The following is a 19,087-nucleotide window of genomic DNA, read 5'->3' on the forward strand; positions in this document are numbered from 1 at the left end:
GTTCTGGGATACCTGGAGCAGTGACTGGCACAGTGCTCTCCCTGTGGCATGCACTGGGATTCCTGCTTGGGCACAGGGGTCCCCATGTAGCCATGCATTGTAGTGCCCAGAGCTGAGGCTGGCACAGGGGTCTCCTCATGGCTGTGCACGGCAGTGCCCAGAGCTGTGCTTGGCACAAGTGTCTCCTCATGGCCGTGCATCGCAGTACCCAGAGCTGAGGCTGGCACAGGGGTCTCCTCATGGCTGTGCATGGCAGTGCCCAGAGCTGAGGCTGGCACAGGTGTCTCCTCATGGCCGTGCATCGCAGTGCCCAGAGCTGAGGCTGGCACAGGTGTCTCCTCACGGCATGCTCTGGGGCACCCAAAGCAGCTGCTAGGCACAGTGCCAGGCGCCACGGTGCCGCGTGGCTGGACCCTGGGGCGGGCAGAGCTGTTCCCCATGCCCAGCCCTGCACGTGCCAGCGGCTCGTGCGCTGCCCGCCGCAGGGCCGGGCACCGGGGCCGGCGAGGAGCGCGCTGCCCGCCGAGCGCCGCGCTCAGCCCGAGCGTGATTCAGCCGGGCAGCGGCCGTGTGTGAGTGAGGGCATTTCGGGAGCAGGCAGGGCTCTGGTGACGGCTGGTGCCCATGGCAGGCGCTGCGGCTCCCGGCACACACCGCAGCCACGGGGGATGGCTGCACCCCGTGGTGCCAGGCCCTGTGTGTGCCCCCTTTCCTGGGGATGCCATCGTGCTCCTGCCCCAGGGGGTGTGTGGGGTGCAGACTGATCTGAGAACGGTGGAGAGCTGGGCCATGAGACATCAGGGGAGCCCTGTGATCCCACACGGCACAAGCTGAGCAGCCCACGGGGAGCAAAGAGGGGACATTGGGGTGTCCCAAGGATGGCGGTGGGGCTCAGGCTGTCTGAGCAAAGGTGTGCCACCCCTGCAGCAGCACCTTCCTGATGGCTCCTGCATGGAGAGGGCAGGATGGTGACTGCAGGTGCTCGGTGGCCCCTGCCACCCCCCAGTGATCCCAACAAGGACACACGGGGTGCTCACTGGCAGTGTGGCCATGAAGGAGCTCTGCTCTCCTCCCCACCGTGCCCATCTCCTTTTGTAGCCGGTATTTTTAATTGGAAGCACTCAGCTCCCTTCTCTCTCCCTTGTTAGTGGAAGAATGTTCCTTGTCATTAATTCCCAGCCATTAATGAGCTCTCCTGGCTCTTGTTACCCCCAGACAGGCTGCAGATCTCACTGTGGACCTGGTGACCGGGGCACCCATCCTTGTCTCCTGCTCTGGGAGCCGGGGTTTTTGTGAGACCCCAGCTGGGCTCCGTGCTCCAGCTGCCTTCGGCGTGCTGACGGCCACTTCCAGAGCTTTAAGGAAAGTCAAACCACTGCATGGCTGGAAGTCACTGACTAAGCACTTGGCACGGGCACTGGTGGAAGTGCTAAACAGATTTTGGCAGCCACAGCCTCTCCTGCAGGTGCAGGGAGGGAAAATTTGCCGCTACGGTGCGCTGGGGCGAGGGTGGGTTGGTGGTGCCGAGGGTGGCACGTGCCTGGGGATCGCCAATGGCGTCACCAACCCACCCTGACACCCAGGCATTGCCCCATCCCAGCCCCTTGCTGGCATCAACCCGTGGGAAAGGCCAGGCACTGCAGACCTGCTGACAGCCGTCCGTCTGTCCGTCTGTCCGTCTGCAAGGAGCCATCAGCGGGAGTGGGGCCCGTCTCAGGGCTGGAAGTTGGAGCCAGTGCTGGGCATGGTGCCAGTCCTGCACCCATGGCTCCTTTTGTCCGCTGGCCTTTACATCCCTGGGGGCAGCTCGGCCCCTTCTCCTGGGGGCAGCTCCTGGGGGCAGCTCGGCCCCTTCTCTGGGAGCAGCTCAGCCCTTTCTCCTGGGATCAGCTCAGCCCTTTCTCCTGGGAGCAGCTCAGCCCCTTCTCCTGGGATCAGCTCAGCCCTTTCTCCTGGGAGCAGCTCAGCCCTTTCTCCTGGGGGCAGCTCCTGGGATCAGCTCAGCCCTTTCTCCTGGGAGCAGCTCAGCCCTTTCTCCTGGGGGCAGCTCAGCCCTTTCTCCTGGGGGCAGCTCAGCCCTTTCTCCTGGGATCAGCTCAGCCCTTTCTCCTGGGGGCAGCTCAGCCCCTTCTCCTGGGGGCAGCTCGGCCCCTTCTCCTGGGAGCAGCTCCTGGGAGCAGCTCAGCCCCTTCTCTGGGAGCAGCTCGGCCCTTTCTCCTGGGATCAGCTCAGCCCTTTCTCCTGGGGGCAGCTTGGCCCCTTCTCCTGGGGGCAGCTCAGCCCTTTCTCCTGGGAGCAGCTCAGCCCTTTCTCCTGGGGGCAGCTCAGAGCCCCTTCTCCTGGGATCAGCTCAGCCCTTTCTCCTGGGAGCAGCTCAGCCCTTTCTCCTGGGAGCAGCTCAGCCCTTTCTCCTGGGGGCAGCTCCTGGGAGCAGCTCAGCCCTTTCTCCTGGGGGCAGCTCAGCCCGTTCTCTGGGATCAGCTCAGCCCCTTCTCTGGGAGCTGGCTCTTGGCGCGGGGCAGCGGAAGCGGCGCTGGGCTCCTCTCCACCACAGCTCAATGGCACCTTTGTTGGGGACGCTGGCGGCAGCACGGGGCTGGCAGGGACTGGGTCAGCCCTGGTGTCACAGGGGCTCTGCCCACCAGTAATGTGCAGCTCCTCGAGGGGATGCTGTGGCAGGGGTGGGATCTGGGGGCTCCTGTGGCATTCCTGTCCCTCCCCACACCCTGGGGACACCATGGTGTCCCCATCCCTCTCCAGGCGCCCTGCAGTGCTCCTTCTCATCCCACATGAACTCCTCATCTGGGAGGAGAGTCTGGGGACCTGCTGGCTGCAGGGTGGTGGCTGTGGCTGATAGAACCTGTCCTCTGCAGTTGTCACCTGTCACAGCAGGCTGTGTCAGCATTAACAAATGTCCTGCAGCTCGGACAGCCTGGGGTGCAGGAGGGAGCCAGCTCTGGGTGCCAGAGCCTCTGTCCTGGCCACTCCTGTGCCCATCTGTGCTGCGTGGCCTGGGCAGGGCTGGCTCAGCTGCCTCTCCTGCTGCTGGTGCCCTCTGAGCCCCGTTTGTCCATGCGGAGGCTCCGGGCTGTGGCACTGCCCTTGTGTCCAACAATTCAATAAACACAGGGACACTGACAAGGGGACGTGGTGGAGGGGGAGGGAGCAAGGCCATGGCCAAGGTGCACAGGGAATGTCCCTGTGGCCCCACACTCCCCTTCCCTGCCTGAGGTAGCCCCTTCCAGCCGGCTTCTCCCAACAAGAGCTTGTCCCTGGTTCGGGTGCCTTTGCCCATTCTCCTGCCAGGCCATGCAGCCTTTGGGTCCTCCCTGGTGGGCTTGGGGCCGTGCTGGAGCTGTGCTCGCTGTGTTGGGCTCAGGGGCTGCTGTGTGAGCCCCCCACCCGGGCTCTGCCGTGCTGCTCCCCCCTCCTCTGCCTCCTGCTCCCGCTGTGGGAAGAGCAGCTCACTGGAAAGCCTGAGTGGCATTTTTCGGGTAAATCTTATGTAAATCTGGCTCCATCCTTCCTCGTGCTGCTAATTGGATTGCCCTGGCATGGTTTAATTTCCCAGAAGCGTGGGGAGGGCAGTGCCAGGGGGGTGGGGGTACAGGGGAACGTGCTGGGCTCTGCCTGGCAGGGGCTGCACGGAGCTGTTCTGGAGCCTCAGCCGGGTGGAGCAGCCAGGGGGGAACCCCAGGGAAACCAGGGCAGAATGGGCAGAACCTGGTGCCAGGAGGAGCCCCCGGGCTCTGCCACCTTCAGCAGGGACCCCCACCCTGAGCCTCCTGCCTGCAGCACCTGTGGAGCCGCAGGGAGCCCCAGCCCTGGCAGGCAGGGAAACCTGGAGCTGCCACCACGCCACCTCCCTGGCGTGCCCGTGTCCCTGCACAGCCACCTCCTCTAACAGCCTGTCCCCTTCCCTCCCTTCCAGAGCTCCTCGGATCAGCCAAGAAAGTCAATGTCAACTTCCAGGACACGGATGGGTGAGTGGGTGCTGCAGCCGGGTGTGGGTGCTGTGGGGGGCTGTGAGCAGGGGGTGCACCTGCTGTGGGAGTCCCTGGTGTCCGTGTGGCAGTGCCAGGCTCTCCAGCTGCCAGCTCTGGCCCCCGTTAGCCCACGGGGCTGAGCCCTGCCTGCCCCCGGAGCCGGAGCTGGCCTGGAGCAGCCAGGGCACCAGCGGGGGCAGAGGCAGGGCTGTGCCCCCCATCTCACACTTTTCCCAGCGCTGTGGGGCTCCTCGGGAGCTCAGCCCTGCGGGGTGCAGGGTGGGAGAGCCGTGACCCCGCCAGGCACTGGTGACACTCCACAGCCTCATCCAAGGGAGGGAGCAGCAGAAGGGGCCACAGAGCCCCCCTGCTAATTACACTAATGAGGCTGCAGGGAGGCGGGGGGCCCGTGCAGGGGGGCTGCCGTGGCAGTGCTGCTTGTGGGGCTGGGCAGCACTGCCCCTGGCTCCCCCTGCCTGAGATCCCCCTGGAGCGGGGCAGCAGCACGACGTGATGCCACTGGTTCCCTTGGATGGCTCTGCCGTGCCAAGGAAATGCCAGGGAGAGCAGCAGGGATACCATGGCCCGGGGGTGTACAGCCACAGCAGCCCGGCTGCCTCCTCATCCTCATCACCAGGGTGGTGGCAGTGGGCACCCCGTGGTACCTGCCAGCTCATGGCTGTGCCGGGGGCAAGGGGGCATCACCCCAGGGGCCACCTCGTGCTCCGCAGGGCCAGCAGGCCACGGGAGGGCTGGGCATCGTGGCAGGGCCTGGCTGGAAGGTTCAAGGGGTGCTGAAGCACGAGGGGAGCAGCCTCCAGCCCTGCTCCTGGAAAGCATCCCCCGGGATCAGGCTGCAGCCTGGCTGTGTGAGCTCAGCCAGCCCCGTGCCTCAGTTTCCCCATCCCGGCAGTGCTGGTTTGTTCCCGGCTGGGGGTGCAGGGTGTGAGCACCATGCTGGTGTCCCCGTGCTGGTGTCCCCGTGCTGGCCCCGGTGCCCTGCTCATGGCCGAGGTGGCCGGCTGGGCCATGAGGTGCCCAGAGGAGCCCCCGAGGCAGCCCCGGGGCAAGGCTGCGATTTGCACCATCTTGAGCGGATTTGAGCAGGGCGCTGGAGCAGAAAACGCTGACATTTCGCGGGCAGACGCTGGGGATCGGCCTGCTGTGCGGGCTGTCTGCTCACATCGGCGCTCCCCGCCGGGAATGGGGCCGGCAGCTCCGTGGGCACGGCCGGGCCCGGAGCCTGCTCCCCTCAGCACGTGTGCCCTCAGCAGGGGCCTGGGGAAAGGGCCGGGGGATTGGCACCCACACCGCCCCGCGGGCACCGGGCTGCGCAGAAAACGCTGACATTTCGCGGGCAGACGCTGGGGATCGGCCTGCTGTGCGGGCTGTCTGCCCCATTCACATGGGCGCTCCCCGCCGGGAATGGGGCCGGCAGCTCCGTGGGCACGGCCGGGCCCGGAGCCTGCTCCCCTCGGCACGTGTGCCCTCAGCAGGGGCCTGGGGAAAGGGCCGGGGGATTGGCACCCACACCTGGCCCTCGGGCACCGGGCTGCCAGGGGGGCAGCGTGTCCTGGGGGCTCCACGGCCCTTCCCGTGCTCCGGGGACAGTGGGGTGGCCCTGGGGAGAGGATGGGGATGCTGTGCCCATCCAGGGCCTGGAGCAGGGGATGCTGTACCCGAGCAGGGGACACTGTGCCCAGCCAGGGCCCGGAGCAAGGGACGCTGTGCCCAGGCAGGACCCAGAGCAGGGCACGCCGTTCCCCACCAGGGCCCAGAGCAGGGGACGTCGTGCCTGGAGCTGGGGACGCTGTGCCCCACCAGGGCCCGGAGCAGAGGACACTGTGCCCAGAGCTGGGGACGCTGTGCCCCACCAGGGCCCGGAGCAGAGGACACTGTGCCCAGAGCAGGGGACGCTGTGCCTGGCCAGGGCCTGGAGCTGGGGACACCGTTCCCCCCCAGGGCCCGGAGCAGTGGCACGGTGGGTGCCAGCGCAGTCGCACGGAGGATGCCACTGCCGGGAGCACAAGTAGGTCAGCTCCTGGCCTGCTTCCCAGGCTCCGGGAGCTGTGAGAGCAGAGCGGGTGCGGGGCTGGGGGCTTTCCCCAGCCCACAGGCAGGCCCGGCACCGGGCAAGGCAGCGCTGCCATCTGTGCTCATCGGGCTGCTGGGGCCAGGCTGGGGAAGTGGGTCAGTGGGGAGGGGGCTCCCTGGCACCCCCAGCCTCGGTGCCTGCCCTGCCCGGCACCCCCAGCCCGGCAGGGTCTCAGCATTGCCAGCCCTGCAGCAGCTCTCACCCCAAAACCCACGGAGGGACCTGGGGGTGGCTCTCCCAGGGACACACGCATGTGGAGGGCAGAGCAGGTGCCCCGGGTGCTGCAGAGGTGCAGGTTTGAGGCCATGGTGCTGGGCAGGGTTGGCAGGGCTGCGGAGGGCACAGGCCAGTGGGCCCTGACACCAGCCCCATCCCCAGGTTCTCGGCTCTGCACCATGCGGCGCTTAACGGCAACACAGAGCTCATCTCGCTGCTGCTGGAGGCACAGGCTGCCGTGGACATCAAGGACAACAAAGGCGAGTCCCCGGCTCCTGGGGACCCCCTGTCCCGTGCCCCCCTGCCCCGTGCCCCCGCACGGCATTGGCACACGGAAGGCTCACGGTTCTTGCCCTGCAGGCATGCGGCCCCTGCACTACGCGGCCTGGCAGGGCAAGAAGGAGCCCATGAAGATGGTGCTGAAGGCAGGTTCCTCTGTGAACATCCCGTCGGACGAGGGCCAGATCCCCCTGCACCTGGCAGCGCAGCACGGGCACTACGACGTGGTACGGAGAGGCTCGGGGCTGGCAGGGGGTGCTGCCAGCCCTCTGCCCCCGCCCTCACCGGGCCGGGGTCTTGCTTGTCCCCAGTCGGAGATGCTCCTGCAGCACCAGTCCAACCCCTGCATCATGGACAACTCGGGGAAGACGCCCCTGGACCTGGCATGCGAGTTTGGCCGGGTCGGGGTAAGTTCTTGCAGGGTGGGGTGTCCCAGAGGAGGACTGGGAGGGGACAGGGACACTGTGAGGTCCTGGGTGGGACAGGGGCACTGTTAGGTCCCTGGTGGGACAGGGGCACTGTGAGGTCCCAGGGCAGGGACAGGGGCACTGTTAGGTCCTGGGGCACGGACAGGGGCACTGTTAGGTCCCAGGGCAGGGACAGGTCACTGTGAGGTCCTGGGGCAGGGACAGGGGCACTGTTAGGTCCCTGGTGGGACAGGGGCACTGTGAGGTCCCGGAGACAGGGACAGGGGCACTGTGAGGTCCCAGGGACAGGGACAGGGCACTGTTAGATCCTGGGGACAGGGACAGAGGCACTGTGAGGTCCCTGGGGGGGACAGGGGCACTGTTAGGTCCTGGGGGCAAGTTCAGGGGCACTGTGAGGTCCCTGGGGGGGACAGGGGCACTGTTAGGTCCCAGGGCAGGGACAGGTCACTGTGAGGTCCTGGGGCAGGGCACTGTGAGGTCCCAGGGACAGGGACAGGGGCCCTGTGAGGTCCCGGGGACAGGGACAGAGGCGCTGTGAGGTCCTGGGGCAGGGCACTGTGAGGTCCCAGGGACAGGGACAGGGGCCCTGTGAGGTCCCGGGGACAGGGACAGAGGCGCTGTGAGGTCCTGGGGCAGGGCACTGTGAGGTCCCAGGGACAGGGACAGGGGCCCTGTGAGGTCCCGGGGACAGGGACAGAGGCGCTGTGAGGTCCTGGGGCAGGGCACTGTGAGGTCCCGGGGACAGGGACAGAGGCAGTGTGAGGTCCTGGGGCAGGGCACTGTGAGGTCCCAGGGACAGGGACAGGGGCAGTGTGAGGTCCCGGGGACAGGGACAGGGGCACTGTGAGGTCCCTGGGGGCAGGGACAGGGCACTGTTAGGTCCCGGGGACAGGGACAGAGGCACTGTGAGGTCCTGGGGCAGGGCACTGTGAGGTCCCAGGGACAGGGACAGGGGCAGTGTGAGGTCCCGGGGACAGGGACAGGGGCACTGTGAGGTCCCGGGGCTGCTGGAGCAGCTGGAGGGGCACAGGGATGGCTGGCACTGGGGTGTGCAGTGCCACCACTGCAGGGAGCTCTGGCTGCTGGCAGGGGGAGGTGGGGCCGGGGGCTGCAGCCCCGGGGGGCGGCCGAGCCGCCCTTGCAGCCCTGCTCCGTCTGTGTTTGCTGAGCCAGGTGGTCCAACTGCTCCTGAACAGCAACATGTGCGCGGCACTGCTGGAGCCCAAGCCGGGGGACACCACCGACCCCAACGGCACCAGCCCCCTGCACCTGGCCGCCAAGAACGGCCACATCGACATCATCCGGTGGGTGCCGCGGGCAGGGGAGGCACCACCAGTGCCCCCCGTGCCCCGCTGACCCCGCTGTGCCCCCGCAGGCTCTTGCTGCAGGCTGGCATCGACATCAACCGGCAGACCAAGGCGGGCACGGCGCTGCACGAGGCCGCGCTCTGCGGCAAGACGGACGTGGTGCGGCTGCTGCTGGATGTAAGGGCCCCCCTCGGCACCCCCCGGTGGCCCCAGGCACCCCCAACCCAGCCGGGGGCTGTGGGAAGGGGGTGACCCCACAGCTGGGGGCTCAGAGCAGCTTGTGCATCTCTCCCAGGGAGCAGAGCTGAGGTCCTAGAAGGGATACGGCAAGGCACAGAGGGTCCTGGGGGGTGAGGGTCACACGGGGGGACACACGAAGGTCTGAGAGCTGTGCCCTCCAGCTGCTGCTCTGCTGGTGGCCTAGGGAGTGCCAGGGGTGGCAGGATGGGGAGCAGCCTCCTCCCAATGCCTCTCGGTGCCATTGCAGAGCGGGATCAACGCCCACGTCAGGAACACCTACAACCAGACGGCTCTGGACATCGTCAACCAGTTCACCACCAGCCAGGCCAGCAAGGAGATCAAGCAGATGCTGCGGGGTAGGGGGTTGGAGGGCACAGTCTGGCACAAAGGACACCGGGCTGGGGGTGCCAACCCCCGCGGGGTGACAGCCGGTGACACCCCCGTTCTGCCCCGCAGACGCCTCTGCAGCTCTGCAGGTCCGGGCCGTCAAGGACTACTGCAACAACTACGACCTGACCAGCCTCAACGTGAAAGCCGGGGACGTCATCACCGTGAGTGTGGCCGGGGGGGCCGGGGACTCCCCGGTGGCAGAGGCGGCCCCCGGCCCGGCCCTGACCCGGGCTGTCCCGCAGGTGCTGGAGCAGCACGCCGACGGGCGCTGGAAGGGCTGCATCCACGACAACCGCACCGGCAACGACCGCGTGGGCTACTTCCCCTCCAGCCTCGTCGAGGCCATAAGCAAACGAACAGGCAAATAACCCCCCCTACGCCCCCAGCCCCGGGGAGCCCCGTCTTGCTTTGGTGGGGAGCGGGGTGTCGGGGGCTGCAGCAGTGAAGACAAAGGGGGGTGATGCCCCTCGTGCATGTGGGGTCGGTGTCCCCACCGTGTGCATGGGGATGGTGCCTAAAAGTGTGTGGGGTCAGCGTCCTCCTCGTGCCTGTGGGGCCGGTGCTCCCACTGAGTGTGCAGGGACCATGTTCCCGTTGTGTCTGTGGGGTCGGTGTCTTGGGGGTGGTGCTGGCAGCCCTGGGGTGCTCCAGGGTCAGCCCTGGGGTGCTCCAGGGTCAGCCCTGGGGTGCTCGAGGGTCAGCCCCGGGGTGCTCAAGGTCAGCCCTGGGGTGCTCGAGGGTCAGCCCTGGGGTGCTCGAGGTTCAGCCCTGGGGTGCTCGAGGGTCAGCCCCGGGGTGCTCGAGGGTCAGCCCTGGGGTGCTCCAGGGTCAGCCCTGGCTGCCCTTGGGCTGGGGGAGGTGTTTGAGGTGCATGAGGAGACCCAGGGGTGTCACTGTGGTTTGGGGAGATGGGCACAGCAGTGGGGTGGCAGGAGCTGGTGCTCAGGGTCTGTGCAGGGGCTGGGCACCAGTGCCAGGGGACTGATGCTGCCACACAGAGACTCTTCCCAGCCAGGGGCCATCTCAAGGATTGGCCCCCGCTCCCCTGCCCTGTTCTGCCTGTTCCTGTCCCCATTCCCATTGTCATCCCTTTGGGCTCCTGTGCAGCCCCTTGGGATGTCCCTGGGCTGTGCCCTCTGCCAGGAGAGTCTCAGTGGGGCTGGTGCCTCTGCAGGCAGCACTGAAAGGCCCCACATCAACCACCTCACCCCAGCCCTGGGACAGGATCCTGGGGACAGCCACACCACGGGGACATGGGCAGGGCATGGTGGCACTCGAGCAGTGTCTCAGGAGAGTGGCAGCACAAGTGGCTGCCAGGCAGCCCACAGCACCCTGGAGGCACCTGGTGCTGGACAGGGGGCAGAGCCACCCTCCAGGCCTGGGCTGTGTGCCAGTACCAGAGATGCCATCCTGGGATGCCATCCATGTCTCCTGGGCTGTGCCCTGTGGCGCCTGGGCTGCAGCTGGCCCTCAGCAGTGCTAGCCAGGCTGGGGAGTTCTGTAGCCACTCCACTGGCTGCAGTGAGGCAGCAGTTTGGGGTGCAGGCGCTGTGTCACAGCTCACCCCTGGACACGGGGGTGCTGCAGCCCCAGCCCGGCCTGGCTGTGGGACCCCGAGGTCTGACCCCTGGGGCTGTGCCAGTGTCTGTGCCAGCCCCGTGGGACGTGCCCGTGCCCTGCTCCGGGCTGTGCGTGTGCTGAGCTCCCGCTGCCGCCCCTCGGCTCCGCCCCGCACCGGCTGGGCCCGGTTCTGCCTTCTCCACGTCCCTTTGGTCGCTTTTTTGATTTGCTGCCTTTCCCCCTCTTTCTTTAATTTTCATTTATTTTCTTTCCTCTTTTTTTTTTTCTTTTTTGGCGGCACTGAGCGTGTCTCTATCATTTGGATTCTTTTCATTTTGTCTCTTGTTATGTTTTATTATCAGGTTCATGGGAGACTGTAACAATCCCCCAACACTTCCAAAAGATCCCGCTCCCGGCTTACGGGGCTGCTGTGCTAAACGGTGACGCCTCGTCCCATCCGTTCCATTCCCTGCCTCCACCTCCACCTCCACCACCACATTCCCATCAGACTCTTTTCAGTTCCTTTGGCTATCACAGGCTCTCCCCTAGCAGTGCCGACGAGCCGCGTTACGGACAAGGTAGTTCACCGCTCGCTTCGTGCTCTCCATGGATTTTCCTTCCTTTTCCTTTAAAGCGTGTGTCGAGTCTTTTCTCTCTGCTCGGCCTCTCCCCCTCGCCGGGGGCTGTGTGTGCATGCAGCTGTGCATGCGCCTGCATGCGTGTGCAGTGGGGGCACTGGGGTGGCACACGCGTGCCATCGCTCCCCCCGCAGCCCTCCAGCGCCGCTGGCACTCCGTGTGCCAGGGCACAGCCACCCTCCCCACCCCGGTGTCCCCGTGGTCCCTGCGCTCCTCTCCGGGTGCGTGGGCACCCCCAGAGCACTCAGAGCCCTGTGCCAGGGCAGGGCTGGCAGCGCAGTGCCACAGCTCTGTGCCACGGGCTCGGGATGCTCTGTGGCACAGCCTCCCTGCAGGGCCCGGCTCTGAGCAGCCGTGGCTGTGCACGGGAGCTGGAAGGGGCTGCGGCTCTGGGGGCTCTCCCAGGGGATGCTCTCGGGGCTGGCTCAGCGCAGGCAGAGCCAGCTGAACCCTGGGGACCGTCCCCAGGACACAGGCAGGGGTGATGCTGCAGGGCCCTGCGTCAGAAGCACCCAGGGGTTGCAGGGGTGCAGTCCTCGATGGCTGGGGCCAGGGGCTTGGCACATGCCCTGGTGGCAGCGGCTAAGGAGGTCGTGTTGGGGGCGCTGGCTGGCCGTGCTGGCACTGGGGACAAGGGAGCACTTCTTTTCCGTGGGGCTTTCTCTCCTGCTGGGGTCACATGGAGCTGCACAAGCCCAGGCTCCTCCTGGTGTGACCGTGGCATGTGCAGCTCGGGGATGTTCCAGCCTGACCTGGTGAGGCTGTTTGTCCCCTGCTGTGCTCCTTCAGTGCATTTATCACCTTGTGCCACCTGTCACCTGCTATGGATGGTGCTGCTGGAGTGAGCAGCTCCATGAACAGAACTGGCCTGGTTGGCAGTGGGGTGACAATGTCCCTCAGCTGGTGGCAGGGTGGCAGTGCCCCGTGGCTGGCAGTGAGGTGGTAACGCCCCATGGCTGGTGGCGGGGTGGCAGTGCCCTGTGGCTGGCAGGACAGTGGCAGAGCCGTGGTGGGGCCATGGCAGCACTGGCCTTGTAGGGCTGTTGTCTGTCTCATGGGATGCTGTTTTCCCCCCTGGGTGTCCCTGGTGCGAGTGGGACCTGGCAGAGGTGGCCAGCACAGTGAGCTGGTGAGAAGCTGTGCCCTGGGGTGACCCTCAGGCTGTGCCCCAGAGGAGGTCCAGGTCCTCTCATGCACTGCTGTGTCCCCTGTGTGTCACCAGGGCTTCAGCACCTGGTGCCTGGCCCTGCATGGCCCCCGTGTCCCCACAGATGGGTGCAGGCAGCTGCAGGGACATGGCCAGCACTGCCTGGGACAGGGGACAGTGGGGTGGGAACCCTGCTCCCCACTGCTTGAGTTTGCCCAGCTCCCTTTGCTCCTGCACTGGGTCACGTCCCCATCTTGTCTGTGAAGGGATGACACAGTCCCTGTCCCTTGTCCAGGCTCAGCCAGGGCACTGGAACACCCCATCATGGGCCTGTTCCTGGCTGGCAGTGAGGAGGGGACACTCTGCACGATGGGCCCAGGGCTGCTCACTGTCACCTCTGCCAGCTTGGCGGGGGACAGGGCCCTAGGATGGCTCTGGCATCCCTGGGCACGGCCACAGCCTTCCCCACGCCTCCCCTGTGGGGCTGTCCCCACGTGCAGCAGCGCCAGTCCCGGGCCGTGGTCACCTCCCCGTGCCAACCCGTGCAGCCCGAGGGCAGAGCCACACGCCTGACGGGCACTCTCTCTGCTCTGCCACCAAGGGTCCCGCGGGGCCGACATGAGCCCGTCCCACCTGTCACCGTCGCAGGGCGGATCGGCCGCGCCAGCCCCCGCCGAGGAGATCTGGGTGCTGCGGAAACCCTTCGCAGGTACGGCGGGCACGGGGCACCTGCTGGGGCACGGGGCACCTGCTGGGGCACGGGGTACCTGCTGGGGCACGGGGCACCTGGCTCCAGCGGGCACGGGGCACCTGGCTCCAGCAGGCACAGAGCACCTGGCTCCAGCGGGCACTGAGCACCTGGCTCCAGCAGGCACGGCCGCGCCGCGGGGTCCCCTGAGGGCTCGGGGCCCTGACAGCCTCTCCTCTGCGCAGGTGGTGACCGCAGCAGCCTGGGCAGCACGGGCAGCGTGGCCTCGGCGCGCAGCTCGGGGAGCGGGCAGAGCGCGGGCAGCGGGGCGCACGCCCTGCACGCCGGCTCCGAAGGCGTCAAGGTAAGGCGGCCGTGCCAGCTGCTGCTGGCTGCAGTCCTGCCTGCCCTGACCTCAGCTGTGCTTCACCGGGTGCTGTGCACTCTCATCCTTGCCCTGTGTGTCACCAGCTGTGCTGTCACCAACAGTGGCCACCAGCGTGTCCCCTCCACCCGGCCCCTGAGTGCTGCCCCTGCAAAACATTCCACAGGTCCATCAGGGCTGCTGTGCCATGGCTGTGCTGCCACTCGCAGGGACCTCTGCACTGAGCTCTGCCCTGCCCTGCCGACGCTGCTGCCACTGGCATGGCACACTGTCACCAGTGCACTGCTGCCACCAACATGGCACGCTGTCATCAATGCATTGCTGCCACCAACATGGCACACTGCCACCATGCACTGCTGCCACCAGCACCGCACACCGCGCTGCACACTGCCCTGCCACCACTGGCACAACTGCCCTGCACTGCCCCTGGGCTGTCCCATTCCTGGCGATGGCACCCGCCAGCCCACGTTCCCTGGCCCCCTGCCTGCCATGCCCGCGTGCCCCTGGGCCACAGCACGCTGCCAGCCAGGGGGGCTCAGTCCATGGGCACAGGGGACCCCGCAGCCCGTGCCCGCAGCCCGGGCTGGGCATGTGCCAGGCTGGCTTTGGGGTGCGGCGGTGCCGTGGGCTCCTGCAGCCGGCAAGGCACCATCTGCTGCTCCCGCTCTCCCCGCTGCCGCCGAAATCTGCTGCAACCCTCTCTGCCCACCCTCGCCCGAGCTGGCAGCGCCCGCAGCGCCCGCAGCATCCGCGGTACCCGCGACACCCGCGACACCCGCGACACGCACCCCCCGGCCCGCGGCGCCCTCCGCCCGCCTCACTCCTGCCTGCTCTCCCCCCTTGCCGGGTGTTTTTCAGCTGCTGGCAACGGTCCTTTCCCAGAAGGCTTCTGCGCAAGAGTCTGCCGTGGGCGATGGGCCGGCCAAGGCGCAGGACATCCCCGCAGGTGCGTGCTGCGGCCGCCCGGCTGCCGGAGCAGGAGGAGCCCTGGCCGTGCCGTGGATCCAGGGATTTGTCTTTTTTTTTATTGCCACGGCACCCGTCGCCAGAAGAAAAACGTGTGGGTAAAAAATGACTCTCTCGCCTTTCGGCTGCTGCCAGGCCTTCTCCTGCCTCGGTTAGGCGCTCAGGGGAGGGGGGTGGGCACGCGGGGAGGGGGCGCAGACGTTGCTAGGGAGAGGGGGAAACATCGCTGGAGCGATGCAGACGCGAGTGGGATGCAGACGTGAGGGAGATGCACACGGCAGAAGGATGCACATGTGAGCAGGATGCCCACGCGAGAGGGATGCGGGTGCCCGAAGGGTGCACACGCAGGGAGGATGCACGCACACACACATGCACACACACGCACGCACACACACACAGAGAGACACACACGGAAGATGCAGTTGCTGGTGGGGGGCACACACATGCACACACACACACACACGCACACACACACAGAGACACACACACGGCAGATGCAGTTGCTGGTGGGGGAGGGAAGGGGCTTCTCTTGCTCATCCTGATCAGAAACATGCGGGGAAAATTTCAGGGCAGCCCTCCTTACCCTGGAGGGAGGGCACCAAGGGATGAACAGCTCGTACGAGGCTGCCTGGCGGGTGGCAAGGCCAGAGGAGTGGGGCCAGAGGGTTTTGGGCATAGAGACCCCCCTGGCTGCTGCCTGGGCTCCGGGGACACTGGCTCAGGACAGGTCTGGCTGAGTCCCTCTGCCCGGGGCCGCGCTGGGTGCAGCAGCTCGCCTGCCCCTCCCCGAGGAGCAGCGCCCTGCCCGGGGCACCGCGGCTGCTCCGGGCTGCTGTGGGCTGGCTGCCGCTCTCCTGCGCCTGCCTTGGCGCTGCCAACCTGGGCTGGGGCTGTGGCATCCCGCCCAGGGCAGGGCTCGGCTCTCCCTTCCCCCAGAGCCCGGGCTGGGCAGCCCCGGCCGCGCTGACCGCTGCCCCTCCGGCAGGTTCGTCGCGGTCGCAGAGCGTGGCCAGCTCGCCCTACGCCCCCCAGCCCCCCGCCGAGCCCCAGCTGAAGAAAATGGAGCCGCCGTCAGAGGGGAAGGTGAGGGGGAGCGCCGGGTGCCGTGGGGAGCACTGGGTGCCGTGGGGACAGCTTTGGGGGACATGGGCAGGAGTGGCGGGTCCCCCTCCCCAGAGCTGCCCCCGTCCATCTGTCCCTCTCGCCCCAGAGCTCGGAGGCCGTGTACCAGTGGCTCTGCAAGTTCCAGCTGCAGCTCTACGCTCCCAACTTCATCAACGCCGGCTACGACATCACCACCATCAGCCGGATGACGCCGGAGGTGGGGCCGGGGGCGCTGGGAGGGGGGCACGGCCGGAGCAGGGCGGCACTGACCCCCCCTCTCTGCCCCAGGACCTCACGGCCATCGGGGTCACCAAGCCGGGCCACAGGAAGAAGATCGCCTCTGAGATCAACAACCTCAACATCCCCGAGTGGCTGCCCGAGTACAAACCGGTGAGGGCGGTGTGGGGCCAGGGGGACAGAACTCACAGCCGTGGTGACAATGAGTCCCTTCCTGTCTTCCGGGGGGGGGGGGGGGGGGCCGGGGGAAGGGGGGGGGGGGGGCCCNNNGGGGGGGGGGGGGGGGGTGGCGCTGGGCAAGGGTGGGAGCTGGCTCCGTGGTCCCAGAGCTGCCCACGTCCCCTCCTGGCAGCTCCCCAGGGAGCACCAGGCTGCTGCCAGCTGTCACCCCGGTGGATGTGGCACTGTGACACCCCTCGTGCCCCAGTGTCCGGGCACAGTGAGAGGCTTCCATGGGAGCAGGGCTGGCAGTAGCTCACGATGCTTGTGGGGCACAGGGAGAGTTCCCCGGGGCTGGGATGTCCCGGCAGGATGGGATCTCCTGTGGGTGCCTGGCGTGGCAGGGCCAGACCCTGCTGCCAGCTGCTGCTGAGCCCCGCACCCCACCCCAGGCCAACCTGGCGCTGTGGCTCTCCATGATCGGCCTGTCCCAGTACTACAAGGTGCTGGTGGAGAACGGCTACGAGAACATCGACTTCATCACCGACATCACCTGGGAGGACCTGCAGGAGATCGGCATCACCAAGCTGGGTAAGGCCCCGCGCGCGGCGCTGGCTGCGGCGGCCCCGGCGGGGACACTGACGGCGCGTGCCGCCCCCAGGCCACCAGAAGAAGCTGATGCTGGCGGTGAAGAAGCTGGCGGAGCTGCAGCGCGCCGAGCTGGGCAAGTACGAGCCGGGCACGCTGAAGAGGAAGGCGTCGGGGCCGAGCCCGGAGGTGCTGGCCATCGAGTCCCCGCCGCCGGAGCCGCCCGAGTGCCAGTCGCCCAAGATGACCACGTTCCAGGACAGCGAGCTCAGCAGCGAGCTGCAGGTGGCCATCACGGGCGAAGGCCCCGAGGAGCCCCCCGAGAAGGCGGCGAACCCCGCGGCCCCCGGGTACCGCTCGCCGCCGGCGCTGGGCGGCCGCGCCCGGCTGATGAGCAGCTCGCAGGAGCTGCTGGGGGACGGCCCGCGGGGCCCGCCGGCCGCCGCCATCTCCAAGAGCCAGGAGTACCTGGCGGAGGGGGCCGGGGAGAGCCCCCCTGCGCCGCCCAAGGAGAGCCGCCCGCCGCGGCACGGCCACCCCGTGAAGCGCGCCAGCGTGCCCCCGGTGCCCGGCAAGCCCCGGCAGCCCTTCCCGGCCTCCGCCGGGCAGCTGACTCCACCGCAGACCCCCGGCAAGGCACGACCCTCGTCCCCGCAGGGCCCGGCGGCCGCTCACGCCACCGCCAAGGTGAAGCCCACCCCGCAGCTGCTGCCGCCCGGCGAGCGCCCGGCATCGCCCCGCTCCCTGCCCCAGTCGCCCACGCACCCCTGAACCGCTACGCCGCCTCCGACAGCGAGCAGGAGCGGGACGAGCTGCTGGTGCCCGACGCGGGGCCCTACGCCACCGTGCAGCGCCGCGTGGGCCGCAGCCACTCGGTGCGGGCGCCCGCCGGCGGCGACAAGAACGTCAACCGCAGCCAGTCCTTCGCCGTGCGCCCCAAGAAGAAGGGACCCCCACCGCCCCCTCCCAAGCGCTCCAGCTCCGCCATCTCCAGCGCCGGCATGGCCGAGGACTTCCCCAAGGAGGGTGAGGGCGAGGCGGCCGTCGCAGCCCCGAGCGCCGAGGGCGAGGGGCGCCGGGAGCAGCGGCGGGCGAGCGACCTGGGCGGCAGCGTGGACACGGGCAGCGCCGGCAGCGTGCGCAGCATCGCGGCCATGCTGGAGATGTCCTCCATCGGCGGCGGGGCCCGCGCCCTGGCGCTGCAGAAGCCGCACGTGGCAGCCGGGCCGGCGCCGGTACCGGCCAAGGCGCCCGAGGGCTACTACCTACAGCCCGGGCCGCCCCCGGGCAGCCCCGACCGCGCCCGCGTGGCCACCGTCCTGGCCACCGTCAAGCACAAGGAGGCCATCGGGCTGGACGGGGAGGTGGTGAACCGGCGCCGGACCATCAGCGGCCCCGTCACCGGGCTGGTGGCAGCCGCCCGCCGCGAAGCAGCGGCCGCGGCCCCTGGGGCCGGCCCGCGGCGAGGCGGGCGAGGGGCTGTCCCCGGCCCACCGCCACGGCGACCTGGCCAAGGTGGAGGCCAGCGCCACGCTCAAGCGGCGGATCCGGGCCAGGCAGAGCCAGCAGGACGGCGTGCGCTTCGTCCTCACCGAGTCCGACACCGTCAAGCGCCGGCCCAAAGCCAAGGACAAGGAGCCGGCGCTGGAGCCGGCCGCGCTGGCCGTGTACCAGAACGGCACCGGCACCGTGAAGCGGCGGCCGGCCTCGGAGCCCCGACGGCCCCGAGCTCGTCCCGCCGCCCGCCGAGCCCAAGAAGCCCTTCAAGCCGCCGGTGTCCCCCAAGCCCGTGCTGACGCAGCCGCCTCAGAAGATGCCTGGGCCGCCGGTGCCCGTCCCCAAAAAGGTGCCCATCCCAAGCCCCGGCAGCCCAGGTAGGTGCCGCGGCAGCCCCCCGGGACGGGCGCTCCGCGGGGCGGACGCCGGGGGTCCCAGCCGGCCCCGCCGCCCTCCTGCCCCTCTCCCTTCTCTCCGCAGAGGTGAAGCGGGTCCATGGCACGCCGCCGCCGGTGTCCCCCAAGCCCACTCCGCCCCCTACGGCGCCCAAGCCCCCCAAGCCCCACGCCGCCATCCAGTCGGTGAGCGCCAGCTCCACGCCGGCCCCGTCGCCAGCCCGGCAGCTGAGCCCCGCGGCCAAGCCCTCCAGCACGCCGCCCTCGCTCTGCTCCAGCCCCGCCAAGCCCCTGTCGCCCGGCGCGCAGCCCCAGCAGGTGCCGGTGAAGCCGCCCCGCTCCACCATCGCCAGCCCGTCCGTGGACGCTGCCGGCCCCGAGCTGGCGCAGCAGAAGCTGGAGGAGACGAGCGCGTCCCTGGCAGCTGCGCTGCAGGCGGTGGAGGAGAAGATCAAGCAGGAGGACAGTCAGGCGGCAGAGTAAGGGGCTGCAGGGGTGGGTGGGGGGCCCCGGGAGGGTGTGAGGCCAAAAGGACCATGCACAGGGGTCAGGTGTGACACCACGGTGTGAGTGGGATGGTGCTGGGGGACACTGGTGAAGCACAGGAGGCCATAAGGACCATGCACAGGGGTCAGGTGTGACACCACGGTGTGAGTGGGATGGTGCTGGGGGACACTGGTGAAGCACAGGAGGCCATAAGGACCATGCACAGGGGTCAGGTGTGACACCACGGTGCGAGTAGGGTGGTGCTGGGGGACACTGGTGGAGCACCAGGGGACCCT

The 19,087-nt window shown here is 68.3% G+C and overlaps 1 protein-coding gene across 1 annotated transcript in view; it reads left to right on the plus strand.

The window, feature by feature from the left end:
* Positions 1 to 19,087, plus strand: part of CASKIN1 (CASK interacting protein 1) — a 32,328-nt gene that overhangs the window by 11,107 nt on the left and 2,134 nt on the right. The window contains 21 exon segments of the mRNA XM_039732015.1: positions 3,932 to 3,983; positions 6,460 to 6,557; positions 6,658 to 6,803; positions 6,888 to 6,983; positions 8,178 to 8,308; positions 8,380 to 8,488; positions 8,799 to 8,907; positions 9,008 to 9,102; positions 9,184 to 9,301; positions 12,888 to 12,995; positions 13,220 to 13,338; positions 14,218 to 14,305; positions 15,311 to 15,408; positions 15,536 to 15,646; positions 15,718 to 15,819; positions 16,278 to 16,416; positions 16,487 to 17,176; positions 17,179 to 17,839; positions 17,841 to 18,125; positions 18,127 to 18,287; positions 18,391 to 18,784. Coding sequence (XP_039587949.1) covers positions 3,932 to 3,983; positions 6,460 to 6,557; positions 6,658 to 6,803; positions 6,888 to 6,983; positions 8,178 to 8,308; positions 8,380 to 8,488; positions 8,799 to 8,907; positions 9,008 to 9,102; positions 9,184 to 9,301; positions 12,888 to 12,995; positions 13,220 to 13,338; positions 14,218 to 14,305; positions 15,311 to 15,408; positions 15,536 to 15,646; positions 15,718 to 15,819; positions 16,278 to 16,416; positions 16,487 to 17,176; positions 17,179 to 17,839; positions 17,841 to 18,125; positions 18,127 to 18,287; positions 18,391 to 18,784 — 3,910 coding nt within the window.

The sequence above is a fragment of the Passer montanus genome, unplaced genomic scaffold (genome assembly GCF_014805655.1).
Source record: "Passer montanus isolate IOZ18808 unplaced genomic scaffold, ASM1480565v1 scaffold8, whole genome shotgun sequence".
NCBI lineage: Eukaryota > Metazoa > Chordata > Aves > Passeriformes > Passeridae > Passer > Passer montanus.